Source organism: Taudactylus pleione, unplaced genomic scaffold (assembly GCF_031769625.1).
Source record: "Taudactylus pleione unplaced genomic scaffold, aTauple2 ptg000018l, whole genome shotgun sequence".
NCBI lineage: Eukaryota > Metazoa > Chordata > Amphibia > Anura > Myobatrachidae > Taudactylus > Taudactylus pleione.
The window spans coordinates 16093741-16117282 of record NW_028284420.1 but is presented as its reverse complement, the minus strand read 5'-3'; the positions used below and the strand labels follow the sequence as shown (position 1 = coordinate 16117282).

General features: G+C 45.1%; 1 protein-coding gene across 6 annotated transcripts in view; it reads right to left on the bottom strand.

Moving 5' to 3' along the window:
- OSBPL2 (oxysterol binding protein like 2) overlaps nucleotides 1-23542 on the bottom strand; it is a 214866-nt gene that overhangs the window by 62457 nt on the left and 128867 nt on the right. For all 6 annotated transcript variants that reach the window (XR_015869405.1, XR_015869392.1, XM_088442733.1 and 3 more), the window contains exon 3: nucleotides 12865-12997. Coding sequence is in view for 4 of the 6 variants with exons in the window: in XM_088442733.1 (XP_088298859.1) it covers nucleotides 12865-12997 (133 nt within the window). In the remaining 2 variants the exon portion in view is untranslated. The remainder of the gene's footprint in view (nucleotides 1-12864; nucleotides 12998-23542) is intronic.

The window sequence follows — 23542 nt, the reverse complement described above, 5'->3', positions numbered from 1 at the left end:
GGTGGTTAAGGGATACCAATCATCGGGATGCAGCTGTCGGTATTCTGACAGACAGATGGCATTACATACCCATTCCATAGTTATGTCCCATAGTAGTATCCAAGTTAATGTTGTGCCTCATAGTAGTGCCCTAGTTCATCGTATGCCCCATAGTAGTGCCTTAGTTCACAATATGCCACATTGCAGTGCTGCCAGTACACAGTACCCACAATTCACATTATGTCATACATTGTCACATTGAAGGTTCCTCAGTTCATAATGCCACATTGTAGTACCTCCAGTTCATATTATGCCACTTTGTGGTGCCCCCATTTCATATTATGCAACACTGTAGTGACCACAGTTCATACAGTGCAACATTTCAGTACCACCAATTTAAATTATACCATATAATAGTGACCTCAGATCATATTATGCCACATTAGTGCCCCCAGTTGATATGCCACATTACAGTGTCCCCTATTCACATTATGCTATACTATAGTGCCTCCAGTTGATGTTGTGCCACATTACAGTGCCCCAGTTCATATTATGTAATATGCCAGTGCACTACAGTTCATATTATACCACATTACAGTGCCCAGTTTAGATTATGTAACATTACAGGTCTCCTTTACCATTATAACATCCACTACATACATCATTCACTATAAATTAAATGCAACTACATTTAGGCCTGGCAATAGGCCAGACCTAATTGCTTTTCAGGCAATTCTGGGTACTTGCTAAACAACTATATGCCCTGTGTTTACGGCACACCAATGGCACCCCCTACACCCATTATAGCTACGCCCATGAGCCTAACTCAATAATCATAGCGTATATATATATATATATATATATATATATTGTGATAGGATCACTGGTAAAGTGGTCTGTGGCAGGTACATTTGTCCCAGATTCCTGTCTTTTGTGTTTTAAACCCCCAGGAGAAAGTCTGCAGTGTAGCAGGCTTGAGTTTCAGCTTTTTGAAAAGCCGGTTTGGGACCTGGGGGTTGTGGGTGAGAGGAGAGGGAGGGCTCCACCCACGGCCACTCCAGGTTTTGGTTCTCGCAGCCTGGTAACAGGCTTGTTAGTTTTCCACCTGAGAGTGGCCAATATAAGCCTAGTTTGTTTAGGGCTGATTGTCTCACCTGGGAGAGCAGGCAGGGAGTTTGCTCAGAGACACTTGAAAAACCTATCTGTGAGTACTGTGCTGTGCTTTGTTGCTGGCGAGGGCATTAGGCCCTGCCAGGTTCTGGTAGTGAGGGAACTACCTGCGAAGTGAGTTCCCTCGACAGGGCTAGGATTTATATTTATGTTTTCTTTATATTTGTGTTATTGTACAATAAAGACTGGCGCCGACCAGCTTGTACTTGCATCCAGACTGGTGTGCTGCTTCCCTGCTGCTGTGTGTGTGTGTAAGGAAGGAGTCCTCTACCCAGGAGAGGGACCCCCCCTAACCTAACTGTGTCACAATATATATAAATAAAACAAAATACACTATTTACAAAATATATATATTAAAATTGACAGGTTCTAATTAACTTTGTTATTGCGTGGCTCTACATCAGGGCTCAACAAAACCCGGGGGACAGGTTGCCATGGTGACCAGATTTTCACCAACCCCCACGCCCAGTAGTGCAGACCGCGAGCACGGTCCACACTACAGAGTAACAAACATGTATGTTGTTATAGCAGCCGATGAGAGTCTGTCAGACTCTCATTGGCTGCTGCATTGTCCACGGAGTGAGCCGGCTGAAGCTCACTCATGAGCTCCGCCTTCCGGCTCACCCCGCAGCAGGTGATGGGAGAGACGTCATTACGTCTCTCCCATAGTGCAAAGTGGCCAGGAGGAGCGGACAGCGTATTGTCATCGGCAGGAGCGTGGATCAGGTAAGTTGCGTTTTCTCTTTTTTTAAGGGGCACTGCATAGGGGGGGTGGTCGCTACTGGGGACACTGTGGGGGCACTGCATAGTTTGGGTGGCCGCTACTGTGGGGGCACTGCATAGGTGTGGGTGGCCGCTACTGGGGACACTGTATGGGGGGGCCACTACTGGGGCACTGTACAGGGTGGGGCCGCTACTAGGGGCAATGCATAGTGGGGACTACTACTGGGGTCACTGTATAGGGAGGACTACTACTGGGGGCAATGCATAGGGGGGACCACTTCTGGGGCACTGATTAAAGGGGCACTACATAGGGGGACCACTACTGGGGGCACTATGTATGAGGACCACTACTCGCTACTGGGGCACTGTTGTAAGGGGGGGTGTGTTACTAGGGCACTGTATAGGGGGGCGCTACTAAGGGCAATGCATTGTGGGGACTACTACTGGGGGCACTGCATAGGAGGGGACTACTACTAGGGGCACTGCATAGGAGGGGACTACTACTGGGGGCACTGCAGAGGGGGGACTACTACTGGGGGCACTGCAGAGGGGGGACTACTACTGGGGGCACTGCAGAGGGGGGACTACTACTGGGGGCACTGCAGAGGGGGGACTACTACTGGGGGCACTGCAGAGGGGGGACTACTACTGGGGGCACTGCAGAGGGGGACCACTACTGGGGGCACTGCAGAGGGGTGCCCAAAGCATATTCTTGTATCTGGGCCCACCACTCTCTAGTTCGGCCACTGCCCGTGGTGGCTTTGCTTGCCCGGGGATTTTTTGGCTACGGAGGGGTGGTCTTTCTGGAGGTTGGTTGCCTGGAGAGGCGGGTTAGCTGCTCAATAATGTGGCTTTGGGAGAGTTGTTTACCTGGGGTACCCAGTTAGTGGTGTGGTCATGGAGGTTGGTTGCCTGGGGCGTAGGTGCGCAGTAATGCTGATCCGGGGGAAGGGGTGGTCTGGCTTTTACACTTTCAGCCTGGCTCCTAGGTTTTAGAAAAATATGTCAAGCCCTGCACTACATTAATTATATGGGACAATTTATTATATCACACACATTAAAAGTCACCAGGAGGTTATATGAATCTAAAAAGAAAAAAAAAAAGTCTACGGTGAATGTGCATTCACGTGGAGTATAGATCTCTGACATGACATAAAATATCCTTATAATGTGCAGCAGGTGCTCTAAGCTCTTCCTTTAAACTTAATTGATTCCCAAGAATACTGAAATGACACCACGAAGGGGTCAATCCAATTAGGTGCGAAGGGTGCGATGCGCCGTTGCAACGGCACCACATCGCACATCCTTCACTACCCAGCCCGAGTCTAGATTTGCATAATTTTGCTCAGAGCCCTATGGGGCTGCGAGCAATATTAGGCAAATCCGGGCTGCAGTAAAGTGCGGCCACTGCCGCGATGACTCACACGCACAAGATCATCGTACCTAATAGGATTGACCCCTAAGTACAAATAATAAGTGAAGGTATAACTACACAGTTTATTCAGACATTTATCAACAGTTATACAATACCTAAATATTATGGTAATTACGCTTTTAAAGATAAACATTCACATCATTCCCTGCCCCGGTACAGTTTACAATATATATTCACTAACACACGCATATACTAAGGTTAGTTTTGCAAGACTAAAACCGCAAAAAAAAAAAAAGGGATCAATGACCCCAGTGCTGTGAGGCAGCAATGCTGGCCACTGTACTACCATGCTGTATCAACATTTGTTTACATTAATATAATTTGTGCCATATGTACATATAAACATGGGACATACTTCACCAGCATGTATAAATCTGGAACCCCTAGAAATTAATGTTTTAGCATGCCGAGTGCAAAGCCACTATACATTAAAGGAAAACATCAAACACACTTGGTGACAAGTCCCCTTTAATTATGGTTGTGTGCTGAATGAATGCTGCTAAATCAAATATCCACTTGAATAGTTCTGTTTCAAAGCTTGAACTGCAATGATTTACAGAAATAAATACATATGTAATTGCGACAGCTTTCATGCGTCTGGCAGGAGAAAGGATAAAACTTTCCTCAAACATACAGTACCAACACTTTATTAAACATCCTGGACACACTACCTAACATTCTTCCTGATTGAAAGCTCTGCACGGCAGATGAGTGTACACCTGTATACCCCATATGGAGGGATTATCAGCAGTGAGGAAGATCATTACAAATAACGCTGCCTATAAAGAATCAGAGATTTACTTTTCAATCACTGTACTTGAACTTATACTTAGGGCCGTATTCAAAAAGAGGCGAAAAGCAGTTTTCCGCAAAAAAGTATCGCCGATCGCAGCTTTTCGCGTGGTCGGAACTCATCTCCAAATTCAATTCCAGACGGTTTTCGCCTACGTGGAAAGTCAATGCAATGCAAGAGGCGAAAAAGATTTGCCTAAGAATAGCAGGAGAAAAGTGCACATTTTTTATTTTGGGGTGCAAACGTGGGGAAACCACTCAGAACCCTTGTGACAGCCCCCAAAGGACAACTGTGTCAAAAAAATCCAGTGGAAAAGCATAACACACCAAAAAAGTACTTTCATTTTGGGGGCAAAAACGTGCAAGCATAAAAGCTAGCAAAATAGACTTCTTGGGGTGCTGTAAGAGGGGCCAAGTGTTTTTGGGATTACAGGTGCATGTATGAGGTTGGTTTTTCACATTATTTAAAAGCTCACTTTAGAGACATAAAAATATGCTACCACCCATTTTCAGGTACCCTAAATTTGACAGGGCTACTTATTTTCACCAAAAAATACTGCTTAATGCCATTCTTCACCACCTGTGCAAAGACGCTAATAAGACGCTATTGAAACAACTTCAGTACCCCAAACAGTTTTATTAGGGCTATTGTGACACATCTACATTGATCCCCAATGTTAGTGCATCTTTTTGGGGGGTTCAGGCTGATTTCCCCAATTCTGACAGCACTTTCCGCCTGTTCTGAATTCGCCGCTTGCCGTTTTCGCGTGGTTTGTAATTGAATACGGCGAATAGCCGTGATGCGCACGATAAGTTTCCGCGCCGAATATGCGATGTTGGCAAAAAGTCGGGCAGGCGAAACTTTTCAGCGGGTGCGAAACTCATTGAATACTGCCCTTAGGACCGTATTCAATTAGCGGCGAAAACTGATGTTTTTTGCAAGAAAAAAAAAAAAGAGCTAAATTTTTGCCACAAAACAGACGACAACGGCAAACAGGCGAAAATGGAGAAAAAAAACTGGAGAAACGTTTTCTCCATTTCAGACCAGGAGAAAAAAAGCAAAATCACTATTTTTGGCTAAAAATGTGGGGATTTCTTTCAGAACCCTTTGGACACCCCCCCTCCGAATGATAAATTACCACAAAAATTGTAAGTTGCGTACTTTGGCGAAAAAACGACCACGCAAATCTTGTTCACAAAAAAAAAAAAACACTGTTGAGAATGATAGAAAGCTATTTTTTTTCAAGGAAATTACTATTCCACTTAAATTGGGGCTTAAAATGGGTGCAAGTATATTTTCGTGTTGTAAAAACTCAATTTTAAAAAACCACCTGCTGCGACCACGTGTGATATTTAAAACACTTGACACATCCATACTGACCCCCGAAAAATCAGACCCAATACGTTAATTTAATTTAAAATTTGCGCGGTCGTTTCTTGCCAAAGTACGCAACTTACAAATTATTTTTTTTTGTAATCTATCATTATCATCGGAGGGGTGTCCAAAAGGTTCTAATAGAAATGCCCACATTTTTAGCCAAGAATAGAGATTTTGCTTTTTTATTTCTCCTGGTCTGGAGAAAACTTTTCTCCAGTTTTTTTTCTCCATTTTCACCTGTTTGCCGTTTTCGCCAGTGGCGAAAAAAAAAATGTCCGTATTTGCCGCTAACTGAATACGGCCCTTAATGGGAATTATTTTATTTTGGTGGAAATATTTTCTTACAGACCTCTGGATGTGCCATGGGTTTAAGCATGGCACCACCCTCCACTAATTGTTAGATGTTTCTAGTCAAAGAGTCTTTTGGGGGAATTCAATTAGCCACAGTAATTTACTGCAGGCTAATTTAAGCAGCAAAGCTATTCAATTAGAGCCAAAGGCAGCCCTTAGTTAATGAAGAGACTCAAAAAGAAATCCGCGTTAAATAGCCTGTTTGCAGGTGCCACTACCATATTAACCCAAGGGTCCAAGAACCGATCCTATGGGTTGACGCGCGTTAACAAGGTAAATTATCGGGCGAGAAAAAGGGGCTCTAATTGAACAGCCCTGGGTGTTAAAGCCCTTTTCACCCAAGGTAAATTACAGCTGCTAATTGAATTCCCCCCTTTGTTTCTGAAGACATATCCTCTAGTCATTTGTTTCTGTATATTATACCCCTATTCCACTAGATTCCCGGGATTATGTTCACGTGTCCATCCTGGGCGCATCCTGGCTGGCACGCCTGTCATACAGGCGGCCAGACCCGGCATTAATACCATCGGCGTCATGTGATGGGCCGGCGGTTGGAGATTATCTCATCTCCTAGCACCGGCTCTTCTTATTCAGGTAACGGGACCCGGGTCGCATCGACCAGGGTTACCCGTTCACATAGCATCATGAGCAGTGCTGAACACGCGTTCAACCCTTCTTGTGACCAGGGTTGAAATGCCATGTTACTCGACCCGGCTTATTTGAACCATGCCCTTTCAAACAGCACAATAACCAGGGCTGCTGCACGCTCACCTGCAAAAAAACGAGGTTATTAGAGCTAGTGGTAAAGGGGTATTAGATGGTCAAACTCACAGATGGATTTTAGCAGATTGTTTGAACAACATAATGCCTTAAACCATCCTATCAAATTAACCTCTGAGATGAATAGCAAAGTTATTTATCTTGATGTCACCATATCTAAAGAGGGCACTAGGTTGGTCACTTCAATATACACTAAGCCCACTGACTGTAACAACTTATTTATGCATAAGAGTTTTCACCCTCCTAACTTAAAAGAAGGCCTTCCGAAATTCTTGCAGGTAAGGCAAGATAAATCCATCTATATCTGCTGTCTGCTCCCTGCTGAACACACCAGTAACAGGCAGCAGTTATAGATGGATCTATCTGTGGGATCCAGAGAGCAGCTCTCTTTTGATCTTCAGGCACTGCCAGTGGCTGGAGTCTTGTTTATTGTGACGCGGCGTGCGTGACGTCATACTGCGCCACACTGCTGAAACAAAGAGGTGCAGCCAGAAGAAGGTAAGTGTCTGTCAGCTGGAGCTGGAGGGATGCAAGGGCTGGAACTAAAAAGACACTGTAGGGCTGGCTGGAGTGGAGAGATACAGGGGACCTGGAGAAACACTGGGGAGCTGAAGAGACAGAAGAGGGATGGCTGGAGAGAAACTGGAGGGAAACTGGAGGAGGGAAGAGACAGAAGGGAGCTGTCTGGAGTTGGAGATACACTGGGGGGCTTGAGAAAAAGAAAGGGGCTGGCTGGAGAGAAACTGAGGGACTGGAGGGACAGAAGGGGACTGGCTGTAGCTGGAGACAGAAAGTGGGCTGGCTGGAGACAGAAGGGGGAACTGGAGAGACAAAAGGAGACTGGCTGGAGCTGGAGAAACTATGGGGGGCTGTCGAGAGAGAGGGGGGCTGGTAAAACAGAGGGGGCAGGCTGGAGAGACATTGGGGCAGGAGAGACAGAAGGTCTGGCTGGATAAACATTAGGGGCTGACAAGACACAATGGGGCTGGCAAAACACAAAGGGGCTGGATGGAGAGACACTGGAGAGCTGGAGAGACAGAAGAGGCTGGCTGTAGCAGCATTGGGGTCTGCAGAGACAGAAAGGGGTTGGCTGGAGCTAGAGAGACAGATGTGGGCTGGCTGGAGAGATAAAAGGGGGCTAGCTGGAGAAACACTGGGGGGCTAACTGAAGAGATACTGGGGGTTTGGAAAGACAGAAGGGAGCTTGCTGGAGAGACACAATGGGGCTGGCTTTAGATGCACTGGAGGGCTGGCTGAAGAGGCACTGGAGGGCTGGAGAGACAGTAGGGGCATGACTGGAGCTAGGGAGACTATGAGGAGCTGGATAGACACATGGGGGCTGGCTGGAGAGACTTGTGGAGCTTCAGAGAGACAAGGGGGCTGTATAGACACTGGTGGGCTGGCTGGAGAGACACTTGGGGGCTGTAGAGACAATGCAGAGCTGGAGAGACAAAAGGGGGCTGGATAGAGACACACTGGGGAGCTGGATAGGCAGAAGGAGGCTGGCTGTAGCGGCATTGGGGGTCTGCAGAGAAAAAAGGGGGCTGGATGAAGCAACACTGGGGGGGCTAGCTGAATAAATACTGGGGGTCTGGAAAGACAGAAGGGAGCTGGCTGGAGAGACAAGTTGGCTAGAGAGACAGAAGGGGGCTGGCTTTAAAGGAACTGGAGGGCTGGCTGAAAAGGCACTGGGGGCTGGAGATAGTAGGGGCATAGCTGGAGCTAGGTACACACTGGGGAGCTGGAGACACATGGGTGCTGGCTGGAGCGACATTATGGAGCTTAAGATAGAATAGGGGCTGTAGAGACACAAGGGGGCTGGCTGGAGAGACAAGGAAGCTGGCTGGAGCTGGAGAGACACTGGGTGCTGGAGAGACACAAGGGGCCTGGGTGAATCTGGAGAGACATCAGGGGGCTAGAGCTACAAAACACGGGGAAATAAGGCTGGAGATACACAAGGGGAAATGAGGCTGGTGAGAGCTGTGGGGGATGACTGGAGATTATCCACAACTGGCAGGATTACTGGCACATTACTTCCGCCTTTGCCATCTCAGCTGTGCTACGGTGTATGCCGAATGCCTGGTATGAACTTATGCCCCTGCCAGGTGTCAAAATTTGAGAGAAATCCTTGTAAAAACAGACATTACATCACAAATACCATCTTTGATTGGTAATTTTTTGAGTAATAAAAATCATGGGTGCTTTAAATGCCCCAAATGCCTTAAGTGCAGGTATAAGGTCAGTGGGGACACTTTCAATCACCCATATCCAGGCAAAATTTGAAAATAAAACATCACCTTACATGTAACACCAAATATGTTATCTATATCATTATTTGCCTATGCAATAATTATTACATGGGAAAAGTGACAGATCCTTTAAAGAATGTATGGCGCTGCATAGAAGCAATTGAAAAAGGTCATAGCGATCAGCCCGTCACAAGACATGTCTCTACAGCACATCATAATTGGAGTCCTTAATCTATAAAATCGACTATGTTCCCAAGTGGAGACCGTAAACTTTTACAATGCGAGTCCCAGGTTAGACACATTGTCCCTTAAGGGACTTAACAAGCACCTGGACTCCACTGTTTTCTATGATTTTTGTTGTGATTATTTTTATGATCTTTTTGGGGTTTTTTTTGGTTCTCACTACATGTGTTATTTTACACTGTAATTTAAATTAACTCATTCACTTGTATCTTTGCACTGAATTTTGCATTTTGCTCATAGTCAATATCTAAAATATTTAATTGATTATCTGTAGCCTCTTTGTATTTCATTTATTTAGTTACTAATGCCACTTTCAGACAGAAAAATCCCTAAAACCTGGGTTTTTCCCGTATCGTTCAACCTGGGAAGGACCCGGGAATTTGCTCCTAACCCCCTTTCACACAGCACATAATTCCCGGGAAATTCCTGGGTCGACCCCTTTCACACAGAACCCAGATTATCCCTGCAATATACAGTGTGTCATAATAAATGGACTGCTTTATGGCACACAGAGATGAGGTCATGAAAAGTGCAGCCCGTGCACCGCCATCTCAGCCAATAAGCGCTGCTTACTATGCCTGTAGTAGAAAAACCCAGGTCGGCACCTTTCAGACAGCCGCCAACCCGTGTAAGACCCGGGAAAAACCCTGGTAAATACCTGGGTCGAAGTACTGGGAATCAGGTCCCGTGTTGACCCTTTCAGACAGAAAGGGGTAATAGTGTGAGAAAGACTTGCAGATTAGTCTATTATACTTATTGTATACACATATAGTTACTTTTGTTTCCATGCTCAGCACTACAAGGATTGCGTCTAAACAGTATTCTGTATATGGTTGCGATAACGGTGTTCCGCTTCTCTTTGGTTTCTAGGGTCTGTTTGAGTTATTGCACCAGAAGTTAAAGCTGAGCGATAACAAAACAAAATGTATTGTCATAATCAATGCAAGAGATAGGTGTAGCACCATTCGTGCGGTCGGTATGGGGTGGGGGGAAAGGTGCTTTGGGCCTGTGTTCACTTGAATAGGATAGGCTACATAACAGTCTGTGCACAGGGCACACAGTGACATTGGTGTGAGTGGTGGGTGAAGGCACCGCTGCCACCAGTCTGTGTAGTGCTGCTGGTCACGTGGGCCACTCCTGCGACAGGGCCCCTATATATATGTATGTCCAAGGTTCCCTTTACAAAGAACAAGGCGGCACTCCCAGTCATTGGTGAAAAAACAACTGTATTACATCAGAAGTGTGACAGGATAGGTCACAGGCAGTGAAACAAAGCCAAACAACTGCCTGTGACCTATCCTGATGAAAAAGCCCAAGGGCTTTGAAACGTTGATATTGCAGATGTCACATTTATGATCTAATACAGTTGTTTTTCATAAATGACTGGGAGTGCCGCCTTGTTCTTTGTAAAGGGAACCTTGGACATTGTACGTTATTGAGGAAGGCACCCCTCGGCTGTTTGCTTCGTCCAGAGTGCCAGGAAAAAAAAATTATATATATATATATATATATATATATATATATATATATACACACACACACACACACACACATATATATATATATATATATATATATATATATATATATATATATATATATACATAACCATAGAAAGCAATCTGAGTGACTTTATGCAGTTAGCAGAAATTCAGTAATTCACGATAGAGGGGTTATAAGTTATCCCTTATAAAGCGCAAGTTTTTCTAATTATTTAAATAAAAACTAATTCATGAAATAAAAACAAATATAGCCAATAACACCAGATTCATAGTAGTTTTTAGATATATTAGCATCACTAATGTATTGTAAGGTAATGCCACTTTGACATGTAAGAAAGCCCATATGAGCAGGGCCATTTCCCCTACATCTTCTCTATATGATTATGCTAAATGCACACTTTGTTTACGTATCTATGTGAATTTACATACTGTCTTTATTAGTCTGTACTTCTGTATCTTGTTGTCAGGTTTTCCTCTTACACTGTAGAGTGCTAGTTGTTAGCCTTATAAGTGAACATCATCAACAATAATAATCTATTGTAGCCAAATAGCTTATGTATTGGCATTTCATTAAGCAAGGAAAACCAAAACTTGTAACTGGCCAGTGAAACTCACACCGATACAGTATGTACAGATTGATTTTTATTGGATCCATGAACAGAGGGATCAATGATGTCACCGCTGACATGCTATGGTTAGCATCTTACATTTTTTGGACTGTACAAGATCAGCATGACCATATGATAAAGGATTTTTAAGACCCACTAAATCAGCAGCGAAAAGTTATGTCACAAATAAATGGTTAAGTTTCATGTAAGAAGTTTTAATTTTAAGGTTTTTATTTTCTATGATAACACAGAGGCCTAGTTATCAAACTTTTACTTCATAAAATTATGCAGTAACTGCAGTTTCTGCATAATTTTGGGTTTCCCCGCTATGTACAAATAATTAGGAAATTTCCTGCAAAAAGCCTATTTAGTGCTGCAGATCGCAGTCCCCATTATTATTAATGGGGACCACGGTCTAACCCTTATGTACCAAACTCCGAAAAGTGAAGCTTGGCGTAAACTGTTTTATGTCAATGGAGACAGTCTCTCAGGAGACGGATCTTACGTTCCCTCTCCTGCAGCCTCTGTCCGGCATCGGAAACTGATGCTGTGCGCATGTGCAGTGTCAGATGCTTTGGAGGAGTTTTTCAAAAATGTGAAAGACTCCTCTGATGTGGCCAGGATGGAACTAGCATGGACACCTGTTCTCGCTACCGCTGTCCCTGCGAGTTAATTTTAGTACATAAAGGGAATAGATAATATAGGCCCAACAGTGAGATACGAACAGAGGACATTTTCACTTGTTTTACTTGGGAACGTCTACTATAATTGGAAATTAAAATGCTTTTACAAGAAAAAAGCAGTTTATGTATCATAACTCAAAGACTACAAAACCTTAAATAGTTGTGAACACAATAACTATTTGTGTATCCCAGATATGTTCCATACTTGTACCAATGCTGGTCTGTATACCTCATTCATGAATACAGTACCATCACCACATCATGCTATCTGCCAATTCCCATTTATGTTGCCCATACTATAGTGGAGAGGGGATAAACGTGTGTGCGTGCGCGCATGTGTGTATATGTGTATATATATATATATATATATATATATATATATATATATACACACATATATATATATATATATATATATATATATATATATATATATACACACACACGCACATACATACATACATACATACACACACACACACACACACACACAACATAAAAAGGGACAAAGAAAAAGATTAAGGGGTCTATGTAGAAAGCCTTGGAGAGAGAGTGGACACAGATAAAGTACCAACCAATCAGCTCCTGTCACTTAACAGGAGGCTGTGTTTGAAAAATGACAGGTAGGAACTGTTTGGTTAGTCCACGGCTTAGTACATAGACCCCATAGAATAATATATTGGCATTAATAAATGTGCTGCAATACACAATCATTTCTCCCACTGCAGTGACTAGCTGTGACATTTGGTCATAGTTTCTCAGTTAGCAAATATGTAAAAAGTACCATACCAGGCCTAGGGAAAAGAAGTTATAGTTTTACAATAGCTGGAGAACTACTGTTTGCCTAATCATAGTGTAATAATATACAATTATTTTCCTTAAGAGACACAAGAAAAAGTTGAATTTCCTCATCAACTCCTTATGGACGTTTAAAGTTGTCACATTTAAGCACACAAAAAAAAACAACTCACCGATGCTTTTTTACTCCATTCTCCTGTGGAGCGCTCTCCTCATCCGCCATGGTTTTCTGGCCTGTGAGTGTCATCTCCGAGATCCGCTGGTTGGTATCTGCAAACTCTGCTGAGGAGTTATCAGAGTCTGTGCCTGTGAGGGAGAGGACAGCAGGCATTATCTAAAGATGAGACTGAACCCTGTTCTGCTTAGAGAAGGCTGAAGGTCAGCCCATTTTTGTGTGTGTGGTTTTTTTCTTTCTAAATGCTTCTGGAAATTGTGTAACAGTGAATAGTACGCCACGCTGACATGTCACGGCTAAAGTCCAGCCTTAAACTTGATGAAATTTCAACCAAGCTCCTTATCTCACAGTAAATGCTTCATATTTTTCGTGTTTATTTTACACTCGGTATGATGGATGTAGATAAAATTGTGGCAATGACAATTTGAAACACTTGTAAGAAAATAAGCAAAATCAAAGGCAGATAAAAATTGAAATGAAAAAGATGTTGGTTCAGATTGGAAGGAACAAGAAACTATACCCGACAACAAGCCGGGAAGACATTAATGGAGCCATGGAATTCATTGGCACACGCTATTCTGTAAATGAGATAAAATTAATTCTAAACACCAGCTTAGTTTACGACAGGTCTCAGACGACATATATTCTGTGCATACAATACAGTGGAAAAAGCAAGGAAGCAGACACCGTAAATACATCTGGCAATTACATTTAGGCTCCTAGTATAATGGTGCTGCCGTCAACCCTGCTATACAATATAAATAAAAGTATATTTAACTTATTTGTTGATTGTGATTTATTATTAATAGAGGGCCATTCAATTACTGGTGATGGCAGCAAAGTGCTAAAGAAATGGTCAGAACGTCGCCACCATACAGCCACCAACGTCCAACTAAGATGACCTTCTGAGATCCAGCAATATCTCCAATAAGCCAGATGCACTATACAGATTATATGTGATAAACAACACATGTAGGGGTCAATTCAATTAGGCACAAATATCTTGCACCCACAGCTTTATGCTGCACTTACGGTAGCTCCAGAATAAAAAAAATTTTGTTTGGGGCTGTGAACAAAAATCAGGGAATCCAGGGCGAGATAGGGGTGAGTTTGAATCGAGCCCATAATGTTATTGAGAATGGGTAATTAGGGGGAATTTGGTAAATTAATTGAATGGAACAAATGTAATATCTCTTAAGTGACAAGATAATTCAGAGGCACATGGAGAACAGCAGAGCATAACAGTGTCAGACATTGCACAGATGTTACCTTATTTCTACACTTCCCCAGATGGAAAAAGGGATTTCCTTATTATGCTCAAATTAAAGAAAGTAAGAGAGTTGAAAAAATATGGTCATACAGCCCCAGGTGAAAATACATTTATTTATCGGTCCTATGCATTAATAATTGAGGCATCGGCGTAATTATTATCAGTCCTGACTTTTTCATTTTGAATTAAATTATCTCTGCTATGTACTAAATGTAACTGTCAGGAACAGCAGTTGCGGTCCCTGTGAGTTACAGATATGTCCTGCTACATCTTTGCTGCGTATGCAGCACATCACGCGAGACGTGCGCCCGCGAGCAGACACGAGCACTGCGATCGCACACGCGCCTCCATAGGATTGCATGGTGCAGTTGCAGTGCGCGCCATAGCGTATGCTGTGGGTAATCGCATGGCGCAATGCGTGCGCATGTTTGTAGCACGATAAGCAAGGACACATCTGTACATGCCGGGCATATCAGAGAAGTCTTTGACATATTCGGTAAAACCCCTCCTGAGATTAGGAAACTGCGCATGCTGACAGTGTCAGTTTTTGGAACCGGACAGAGGCTGCAGTAGAGAGAAAGTAAGTTCCCTCTCCTGCGAGAATGCCCCAATAGGCATAAATCGGTTTACGCCATCTGGTTGGGAGAAAACAACGGCCAAACCCAGAAAGCTTTGCTTTTCGGAGTTAGGTACATAGGGCTCAGACCACAGGCTCCATTGAGAATAATGGGGACTGCGGTCTGCAGAGGTTTTTGGCAGTAGATTTCTACAAAATCTCCTGAATTAATCTGTTAGCACATAGCAGGGAAACAAAATAGAAACTGCAGTTTCGAAATAATTTTATGAAGCCTCTATATGTGGTAATGCATTAACCTACTACCTATATCTAGCTGCCTGCCTCTCAGTAAACACCCTATTATCTTTACAAGACATAGTGCAAGTTGCACTTTAAAAGGACCACCAGGTCCTCGACGACTAGTGCAGACTTACTATACGTGCAGATAATGAAGAGGGATCACGGCAATGTGACAAAACAGATAAAATGAATAAAACCCAAACACAGCCCTCCCATCAAAGTAAAACAAGCATGGTTGCAATAAAGAAAGAAAAAATAACTATGCACCAGCCCTTTTAGTCTGGGCCGGATACAGCTAATGTGAATGGTCCCACACACAAAAGCTGCAACCAGCGCTAGGCTATGATAAATTAGGCTGGCCGCAGAAATCTCAAAGTGGGTCTTCCTTCCAACCACAAAAGCAAAAGGTGATCTCATAACAGCCCCAATTGGGTTCATCCCAAAATCGCTGGTCTCTGGTTGACGGAGTAATAAAGTTCATACACTATCCTCTCCAGCGAAGACATTGGAGAGAAGCAGACCTATTCCTCTAAATCTGTATGTCAGAAAGCTGCTTTTTCATCTTCTAATAAAAGGTTTAGAAATAACAAGAGATATGGTAAGAACTTACCTTTGTTATCTCTGTTTCTACGAAGTCCATAGGGTCCACAGGGTTGATCTTGGGGTATAGGTTGGGAACCAAATCCAGGCACCACGCAGTTAGAGCTTTCAGCTCCCAGGATGCACTGTGTCCACTCTCCCTATAACCCCGCCCCTAAGCCAGAGGCACCTCAGTTTGTAAGTAGCCAAAGGCCGGAGAAGGAAAGAGAGAAGACTGGAACACTCAAAAACCATACTCACAGAGGAGACAGGAAACCGGTGACCAGTAACACAGCCCATATGAAGCCAGGTGCGTCTGGGCGGGCGCCCTGTGGACCCTATGGACTTCGTAGAAAGAGAGATAACAAAGGTAAGTTCTTACCATATCTCTTGTTTTCTACTTCAGGGTTCATGGGGGTCCACAGGATTGACCTTGTGGTTGTCCCAAAGCAGTCCTTATAAGGGTGGGGACGCTCCTGTGCTTAGAGGAGAATCCGTTGCCCAAAGGAAGCATCCTGAGAGGCGAAGGAAACCAATGCATAGAACCTTAGAAAGGACTAGACAGAAGACCACGTGGCCCCCTTGCAAAACAGAACAGCCGAGGCGCCACAGCGAGCCGCCCACAAGGGGCCCACACCCCGAGTAGAATAAGCATCAGCAGAAACAGAAAGGCCCCTATATCTGTTTATTGGCCGGCCATCCTTTCCTGTGAAATCCAGAAATCCATAGACCACAAATAAGGAGTCAGATTTCCTGAAGGAACTTGAACGGACCACGTAAATCATGAGAGGCCGGACCACAGTCAATAAGGCCACCCCAGCCGATAGGACTGGAGACTGAAATGTCGGTACAATAAGGACCTGAATAATATGGAACTCAAAAACCACTTTAGGAAGCAACACAGGGCCAGTTCGACTCACAAACCTGTCTTGGTGAAATATCCAGAAGAGGGAGCCCCATGAGAACGCTGCCAATTCCGACACTCTCCTGGCAGATGCAAATGCCATAAGAAAGAGAGTCTAAGCCATAAACCACGTAAGGGCTATCCAAACTAGTGGTTCACATGAAGGCCCCAGGCAAGCACGAAGAACCACTGCCAAATCCCAAAGGACCCCTAGGGGGGATAAAGGGAGGTAGAATCCAGAAAACACCCTTAAAGGAGGATCTGGGTACCAGAGAGCGGGGCAATTCCACATCTGAACCATCCTGACAGTGCAGAGACCCGCACCTTCAGGGAGGCCAGGCAGAGGGCTAGACCCCAGCCAGCTGGAAGGAATGCCAGAACTTCTGGAAATACTACACACCTGAGGATCGTAGCTACAGGTACGATACCATAAGAATTATGTATGCCACATTCAGAGGTAGATCCCAGCAAAAACTGGCCTACACGCTCTAAACATTCCGATGATGACAGAGCCAGAGAGGCCTTAGGACCACAGTAGGGACGCAGTCAAAGACAAACGATCCAGGTCCAGGGAAAGGCAAGGACCCTGAGACAACAGGTCCGCATATTGAGGCAGCAGGAACGGAGTGGATAGACTCCGAAAATCTAAGTACCAGTGACGTCTGGGTCAATCTGGAGCAACCAGCAAGACAGTACCTCCGCTTTGATTTAACTTCCGAAAAACTCGAGGAAGAAGGGAAACCGGAAGAGACAGGTACACAAATCTGAAGGACCACTTCACTGACAACGCGTCACCGAAGGATGCTTCAGTACCTCTGGTTCTGGACCATAACACCGGCAGTGTGTGATAGAGTAAGGAGGCCATGAGGACCTCTGGGAGGCCCCCTCTGCTCTTTAAGAGTTGAAAACTCTCTTGGAGAAAAGACTAGTCCCAGGAATGCACGTTGTGACGGCTGAGGAAGTCCGCTTCCCAATGGAGAACTCCTGGAATTAACACTGCAGAGATGGCCGGGAGGAGACCCTTGTTCTGTGTCAGAATGTGAGACACTTCTGTCATTGCTGCCCAACTACGAGTGTCTCCTAGATTTAAACCACTGTTGTGACATTATCGGACTGAACCTTAACAGGTTTACCGTGAAGTACGTGTTAGACCAGAGCGAGGGCCCAAGACAGCTTGAAGTTCCAATAAGTTGATTGGCAGGGCGGAAGCGACAGACGTCCAACTGCCCCGAAAGGGGTACGGACCGGTCACTGAGCCCCAGGGACTGACGTTCGTAGTAAGGATTACCCTAGATTAGATGGCCATAGCCACTCAGATAAGTCAGACGCACCTCCGGAGAGAGCATCATTGTCTGAACAGTGATCCGATGGAGAAACCCGTTCCATCTGGAGAGGAACAGTTTTTGTAAAGGCCTGGAATGGAACGGAGCATATTCCACCCTTCCGAAAGTAGACACCCTGGATTCCAGAACTCGCATTACAGAGTGTAATGACACTTGTCAACTGTGGAGACATCTGCGCACTCATAGTTGAAGAGTGGCGATCTCGTCTGACGTCAGAAGGGTTCTCAGATTCTGAGAATCCAGCAGGGCTCCCAGGTGAATCATTCCCTGTGAGGGATTCAGGGAGGACTTTTTCCCAGTTGATTAACCATTTGTGCTTGTGAAGGAAAGCAATGGTTAACTGGAAATGGCCTTAAAGTACCTTGGTTATCCTGCTAAGAGCAGGAGGTCATCCAGATACAGGAGCAGTCTGATACCATGAACAGGTGGGCTGTCATAAAAGCCATAAATCTGGTAAACCCCGGTGGGGCTGTGGACAGTCCAAAGGGCAGAGCCCGAAAATTGGAAGTGTTGCTGTGGCACAGCAAACCTGAGCCAACGCTGATGAGAGGGCTCTATAGGTACCTGTAGGTACGCGTCCTGAATATCCAACGATACAATAAAGTCCCCATGTTCCATAGCTCGGATGATGGAGCGTAGAGGTTCCCTCCTGAACCTAGGCACCCTTTAGGAATTGGTTCAGGGATTTGAGATAGAGGTTAGGCCAATGAGGACCATTCGGCCTCTGCACCAGAAAGAAAGAATAACCAGTCCCCCGCTGAGATAGTGGGCCTGGCATAATTACCCCTGCTCTCTGCTTACCGCAATGACTGTATAGCTTTCTGGATTTGTAAGGCCTTGTTCGGGTCTGAAGAAGGGCCTGTGTAGCAAAACGTGGGGAGGCCGTCTGAGCAATGAGAGGGCGTACCCGTGAGAGACTTCAACTCTTACCCAAGCATCTGTGATGACTTGACACCAGCACTGGGTGAACTGAAAAAGTCGGTATCTCACTCTGGGATCCCCCAGATGAAGGCCTGTCCCGTCAGGCGGAAGGTATATCCTCAGGTTTAGAAGCAGGGTGTCTGGAGTTCTAGGTCTGCTTGGTTCCGGGTATGGCGGCCCTCGTCTAGGAAAAAAACTGGCCTTTAGGCTTTCCCTGAGCACAAAAGGACTAAACAGATGTAGTCTGAGGCCTTGTAGTGAAAATAGCTGAAGGCGGAAATGTCGTTTGTGATACTGCCAACGTTGCTCCACTCTTGTCAAGATCAGGGTCATACATGATCAACCCATTATAGGGTAATCCATTTTAAAACCTATCTTGGAGTCAACTTCTGCCTTCCAGGAGCGCAGCCATAGGGTATGGTTGGCAGATACAGTCGCGGCCGAAACCCTGAAGGTTAGGAGAGGTGGTGATCCCTATTACCCGCAATGACCATCAGGGAATGGGTAATATGAGGCCAAACGCTTTTGTGACACCTCCAGTCTGGCGATTGCCAGACCCATGCCATGTGATCCACCAGCTGTCAAAGAGGGGGAAAACAGCCGAAGACACTTTAATGCTTAAACAGAGGGCGATTTTTTTTTTTTTTTTTTTTATAGGTGCAGGTTCAACATCCTCTATAACTAGGATGGACTTGACCGCCAGAACCCAAGCAGTGATAACAATACTTGTTTTAGGCTCCCCTTGTGTGAAAGGGATATGAGTTCGAAACATCATCCAGTACTCCCTTAGCTGACGATCTGTGTCAGACAGCAGTGCAGACTGGGAAGTAACCACAGGGCGTGTATTACGCCATCTTGCAGCCACCCAGGGTGGCTGTAATGGTAAACTCTGCCAGGGAAATGACAGACTGTTGCGGTACCTGAGGGAATTGCATGTACTGTGAAAACCCCCGGTAGGGAGCGATAGTCTGTGTCACAGGGGTAAACCGCAAGAACTGCGAGATACCCTGAGAGGGAAGGGTAGCATGTTGAGGTAACCCCAAGTGGGTTACAACTATGGGGGCCGCCAGGCGATCCGCAATGGAGGCCTGGGTCTTGAGAAAACAAACCGCCCAAGGGGGTCCTGTAAGGGACCCGGCACCTGATGGCACGTTAGACATAACCCTTCCTGAGTCAAATTCTCTGTACTCACATCTGCAGCACATGACTTGTAGGATAGCAAAAATGGGTGCAGTATCATGCTCTATTTCCTGGTCAGACATGTCTTACCAACAATCATTGTGGAAATATCAAGCAGCGCTATACTGGTCCTGACTGACGCTAAGATTAGCTGCAGGGACCCATTATCAGCATATGCAACACACAGTTCCATCTAAAATATGGCAACGTGCAGCACGCATCTATGTGACCAACTTCACAAATATTGACAAGTGTATATATATATATATATATATATATATGTGAGGTCTCAGAACCACCCTAGGTACACCTGTATTAGGGCAGATGGTAAAGAAGAGGGATAGATATACACTGACAGGTGAGAGAAAAAGCACAGACAGTCAGCACTAGAATAAGTCACTTACAATGCAGAAATATATATACATACACAATACATATAATATACTGCAAATGTCGCTACATGCAACTGTCCAGATTCAGTGTCTGGGAAGGCTATAGCGCTGTGTACACTGACCTAAATGGTGAGGTACGCAGGGGGACTTAGTGTTCACTCTAGCTCCAGCGTGAGGCAGGGCGCCGGAGCTAGAGAGGGCACGTTCGTGCGCGCGCCAAAGGTGCGCGACCGAGAAGGGGGCGTGGTCACCAAAAAGGGGGCGTGTCTAGAAGATGCGTCCCCTTTTCGTCACTCTTGGGGGCGTGCCCGGAACTTACGGACACGCCGGGCAGCCCCCAAGCCCTGCAGACAGGGAGAATAGATGCCGGGCGCATGCGCCCGGCGTCTATTCTCCGGCGGTGACCGGGTCACCGCACATTTCTTCACCCGCGGGACACTGCGACCCGCGGGTGAAGACGGCTCCCGCAGGCTGTTAGGGCAGGGCGCTTTTTGCCCTCCTTCTGGAGGGGAGGGCGCTTTTTGCCTTCCAGAAGGAGGGCAGGGCGCCGCGCCCCGCTAGAACAGCCTAGCGGGAACGCTAGGGACTGGACTCGCTGACATCCTAGGAGATCTGCTGCATCCACAGAGGAAAATGGCTGCTGGAGACCTCAGAGGAAGTGTGGCCCATGGAGGAAGCAGCTCAGGGACGCCGGACCATGCGCTGGAAAGGCGCGCTGAGCTGCGGGTAGGAGCCGCTAGACAGGGAACTCTTTTATTTAAGCTTAGGGGCTGCTAAGCAGCTCCCCTGCGCCAAGGGTGACCCGACTCCAGCCGTGCACCAACTAAAACTGAGGTGCCTCTGGCTTGGGGGCAGGGTTATAGGGAGAGTGGACCCAGTGCATCCTGGGAGCTGAAAGCTGTAACTGCGTGGTGCCCAGATTTGGTTCCCAACCTATACCCAAAGGTCAGCCCTGTGGACCCTGAAGTAGAAAATAACCTTTAATAGCATCCTGATTACTACCAAAAATAATGGACTTTACAACCAATCACTGCAAAAGAGAGTTTACAGTGTATCTGTAGCTGTACTCTACATCCTTCATATAATATACAACCTGCGCTTCATTATATTATGCATAATAGAACGGTCAGGTATACACTTAAATAAGCAGTGAGGGTGATTGTGTACCCGTGAGAAGCTGTACGCTACCTACTGGTACATGCATGTTGTATAGACAAATAAAAAGATGAAACAACTTCGTCTTTCTGAGGGTTATGGGGAAAGGGACAAAGTCTACAGTATCAGTGCACTTGCACATAAGTCAGCAACTTGCATAACCCTTCTACAGCTTCTGCAAATCAGTAGTCACAAATTACCTCAATTTGCAGTCCTCTTGTAACAACATTCTATTCTAACCTGCTGCAATGTACTGGTGAGGACATCCGACCCCGACTAAAGTGTAGCGTCTACCTAAATTAACAACTTGCTATGTATCTGTGACGACATTTCACTTGCAGATAAAACCTAGCCCATGTTTAAGTATACTTGTGATGACATCGCACAGCTCTTTATTATGAATATAAAGTTCTATTGTTGTCAAGTTTTATTACAGCCAACTCATCATGTTGGGCTCTGGGGGAAATCCATCCCATTCACTGAAAGCTGCCTTGCTAGAGTACCAACGTTGTACAGAAGTAGCCTACATGAAAACATTCTCCTGTGCTCGTCTCTCAGAGGACAGTAATATTCTGGCACACAGAGCTCTACTTACAGACCTTACAGCATATGCAAAATAGTCAATTTCTTCCTTCAGTTATCATTGATTTTGCATATTGCTGACAAGACCTGAAAGTGCTGTACTTTTTGCTGAATATTTAGTACATGTTAATGCACCAGGAATAATTCTTCAAGTATTTCATATGCACATCTAACCGGAGATAACATCTACAAACACTTAGAAAATATGGAAGTGAGAGATTAGTAGAGATAGAGAGGAATAAATATTCAGAGAATATAAAAACGCTGTAGTAGAAAAAAAGATCTTTTAAAATGGAACAAATACAATACATTGTGATTGTCAAAGGAAAATATAAGTGTACCACTTTGGCATCCATTTTTTTGGGCTCCACCAAATTGTATGAGAATGCTAACTATCCATTCAATAAGGAATCATCATCTTTCTTCAACAGGAATTTACACGGTGCATCAAAGAAGCCATTGGTTCCAAAAAAAGCTGCCCATACATAAGCGACTGTTTGTTGCGATCTGGCGATGCAACGGGAAATGCCGGCGTGGAAACGCCGACCGCCCACCATCGATGTTCAGCGATCTGTCGCAGGATCGCTGAATTTTTACATGTTAAATGTCCCCAATTAGACAATCACGATCATTTTTTGATCGCGATCATCAAATCGGGTAAATCCAACATGTTGGATTTCTGCGATCCTGCGATGCAGTGTTGCAGCAGCGCGGGTTCGCGCCAATCCATCGCAGATGTATGGGGCCCATTAGTTGACAGGCTGCTTTACAACTGGCAAACTCCAATCCCCCACTCCCCCACTGTCACTTGTTCTTGATGTACTAATTAGCATTGACAATGCAGTATAATAATCTGATATTATTACCACTGTCAAATTTAGTTCTTAGTTATAAAGTTTAGTAGTAAAGATCAAATCATTTAAACATACAAACATGACAATTTATTCGGTTTTAGTTGAGTTTCATTTGACACATAATGAATGTGTAGTATTTGCATCAATTCACAAACAGCACATTTTTACCCTTGACTTATAGGTAAGCTTCCGTAAGAGGGTCTTTGGATGCAGCAGTGACGCAAAAATATGATGTCGCAGGCGGAGTCTAAAGAAAAAAAAGATGCCTCCTGTCGGCATCGCAGATCTGAGTCTGAAGGCGCTGCAACGGATCGCCATCACAACCATCGATCGCAACGGTTGCAGCCATTGGCCCCTTGAGCTGAAGCTTACTCAGAATGCCAGCAGAAATGCCTCTACCGTGGCATCACACGCCAATAAAAAGGGGGCGACAAGCCCAGTTTTGTAAAACGGACTCCATCAGGCTGCAGCTTACGGGGTCACTGCGTGAGATGACGCAGGACCCATTCTGATCATACGCAGAATGGGTCCTGCGCACCGTCAGTCCTCCCACCATTGGGTTTGCATACAATTATGAATCAGGCGCGAAGTGACTAAGGGCCCGATTGTGAATTTGAAGCAAATAGATAAAAAAAGCAATA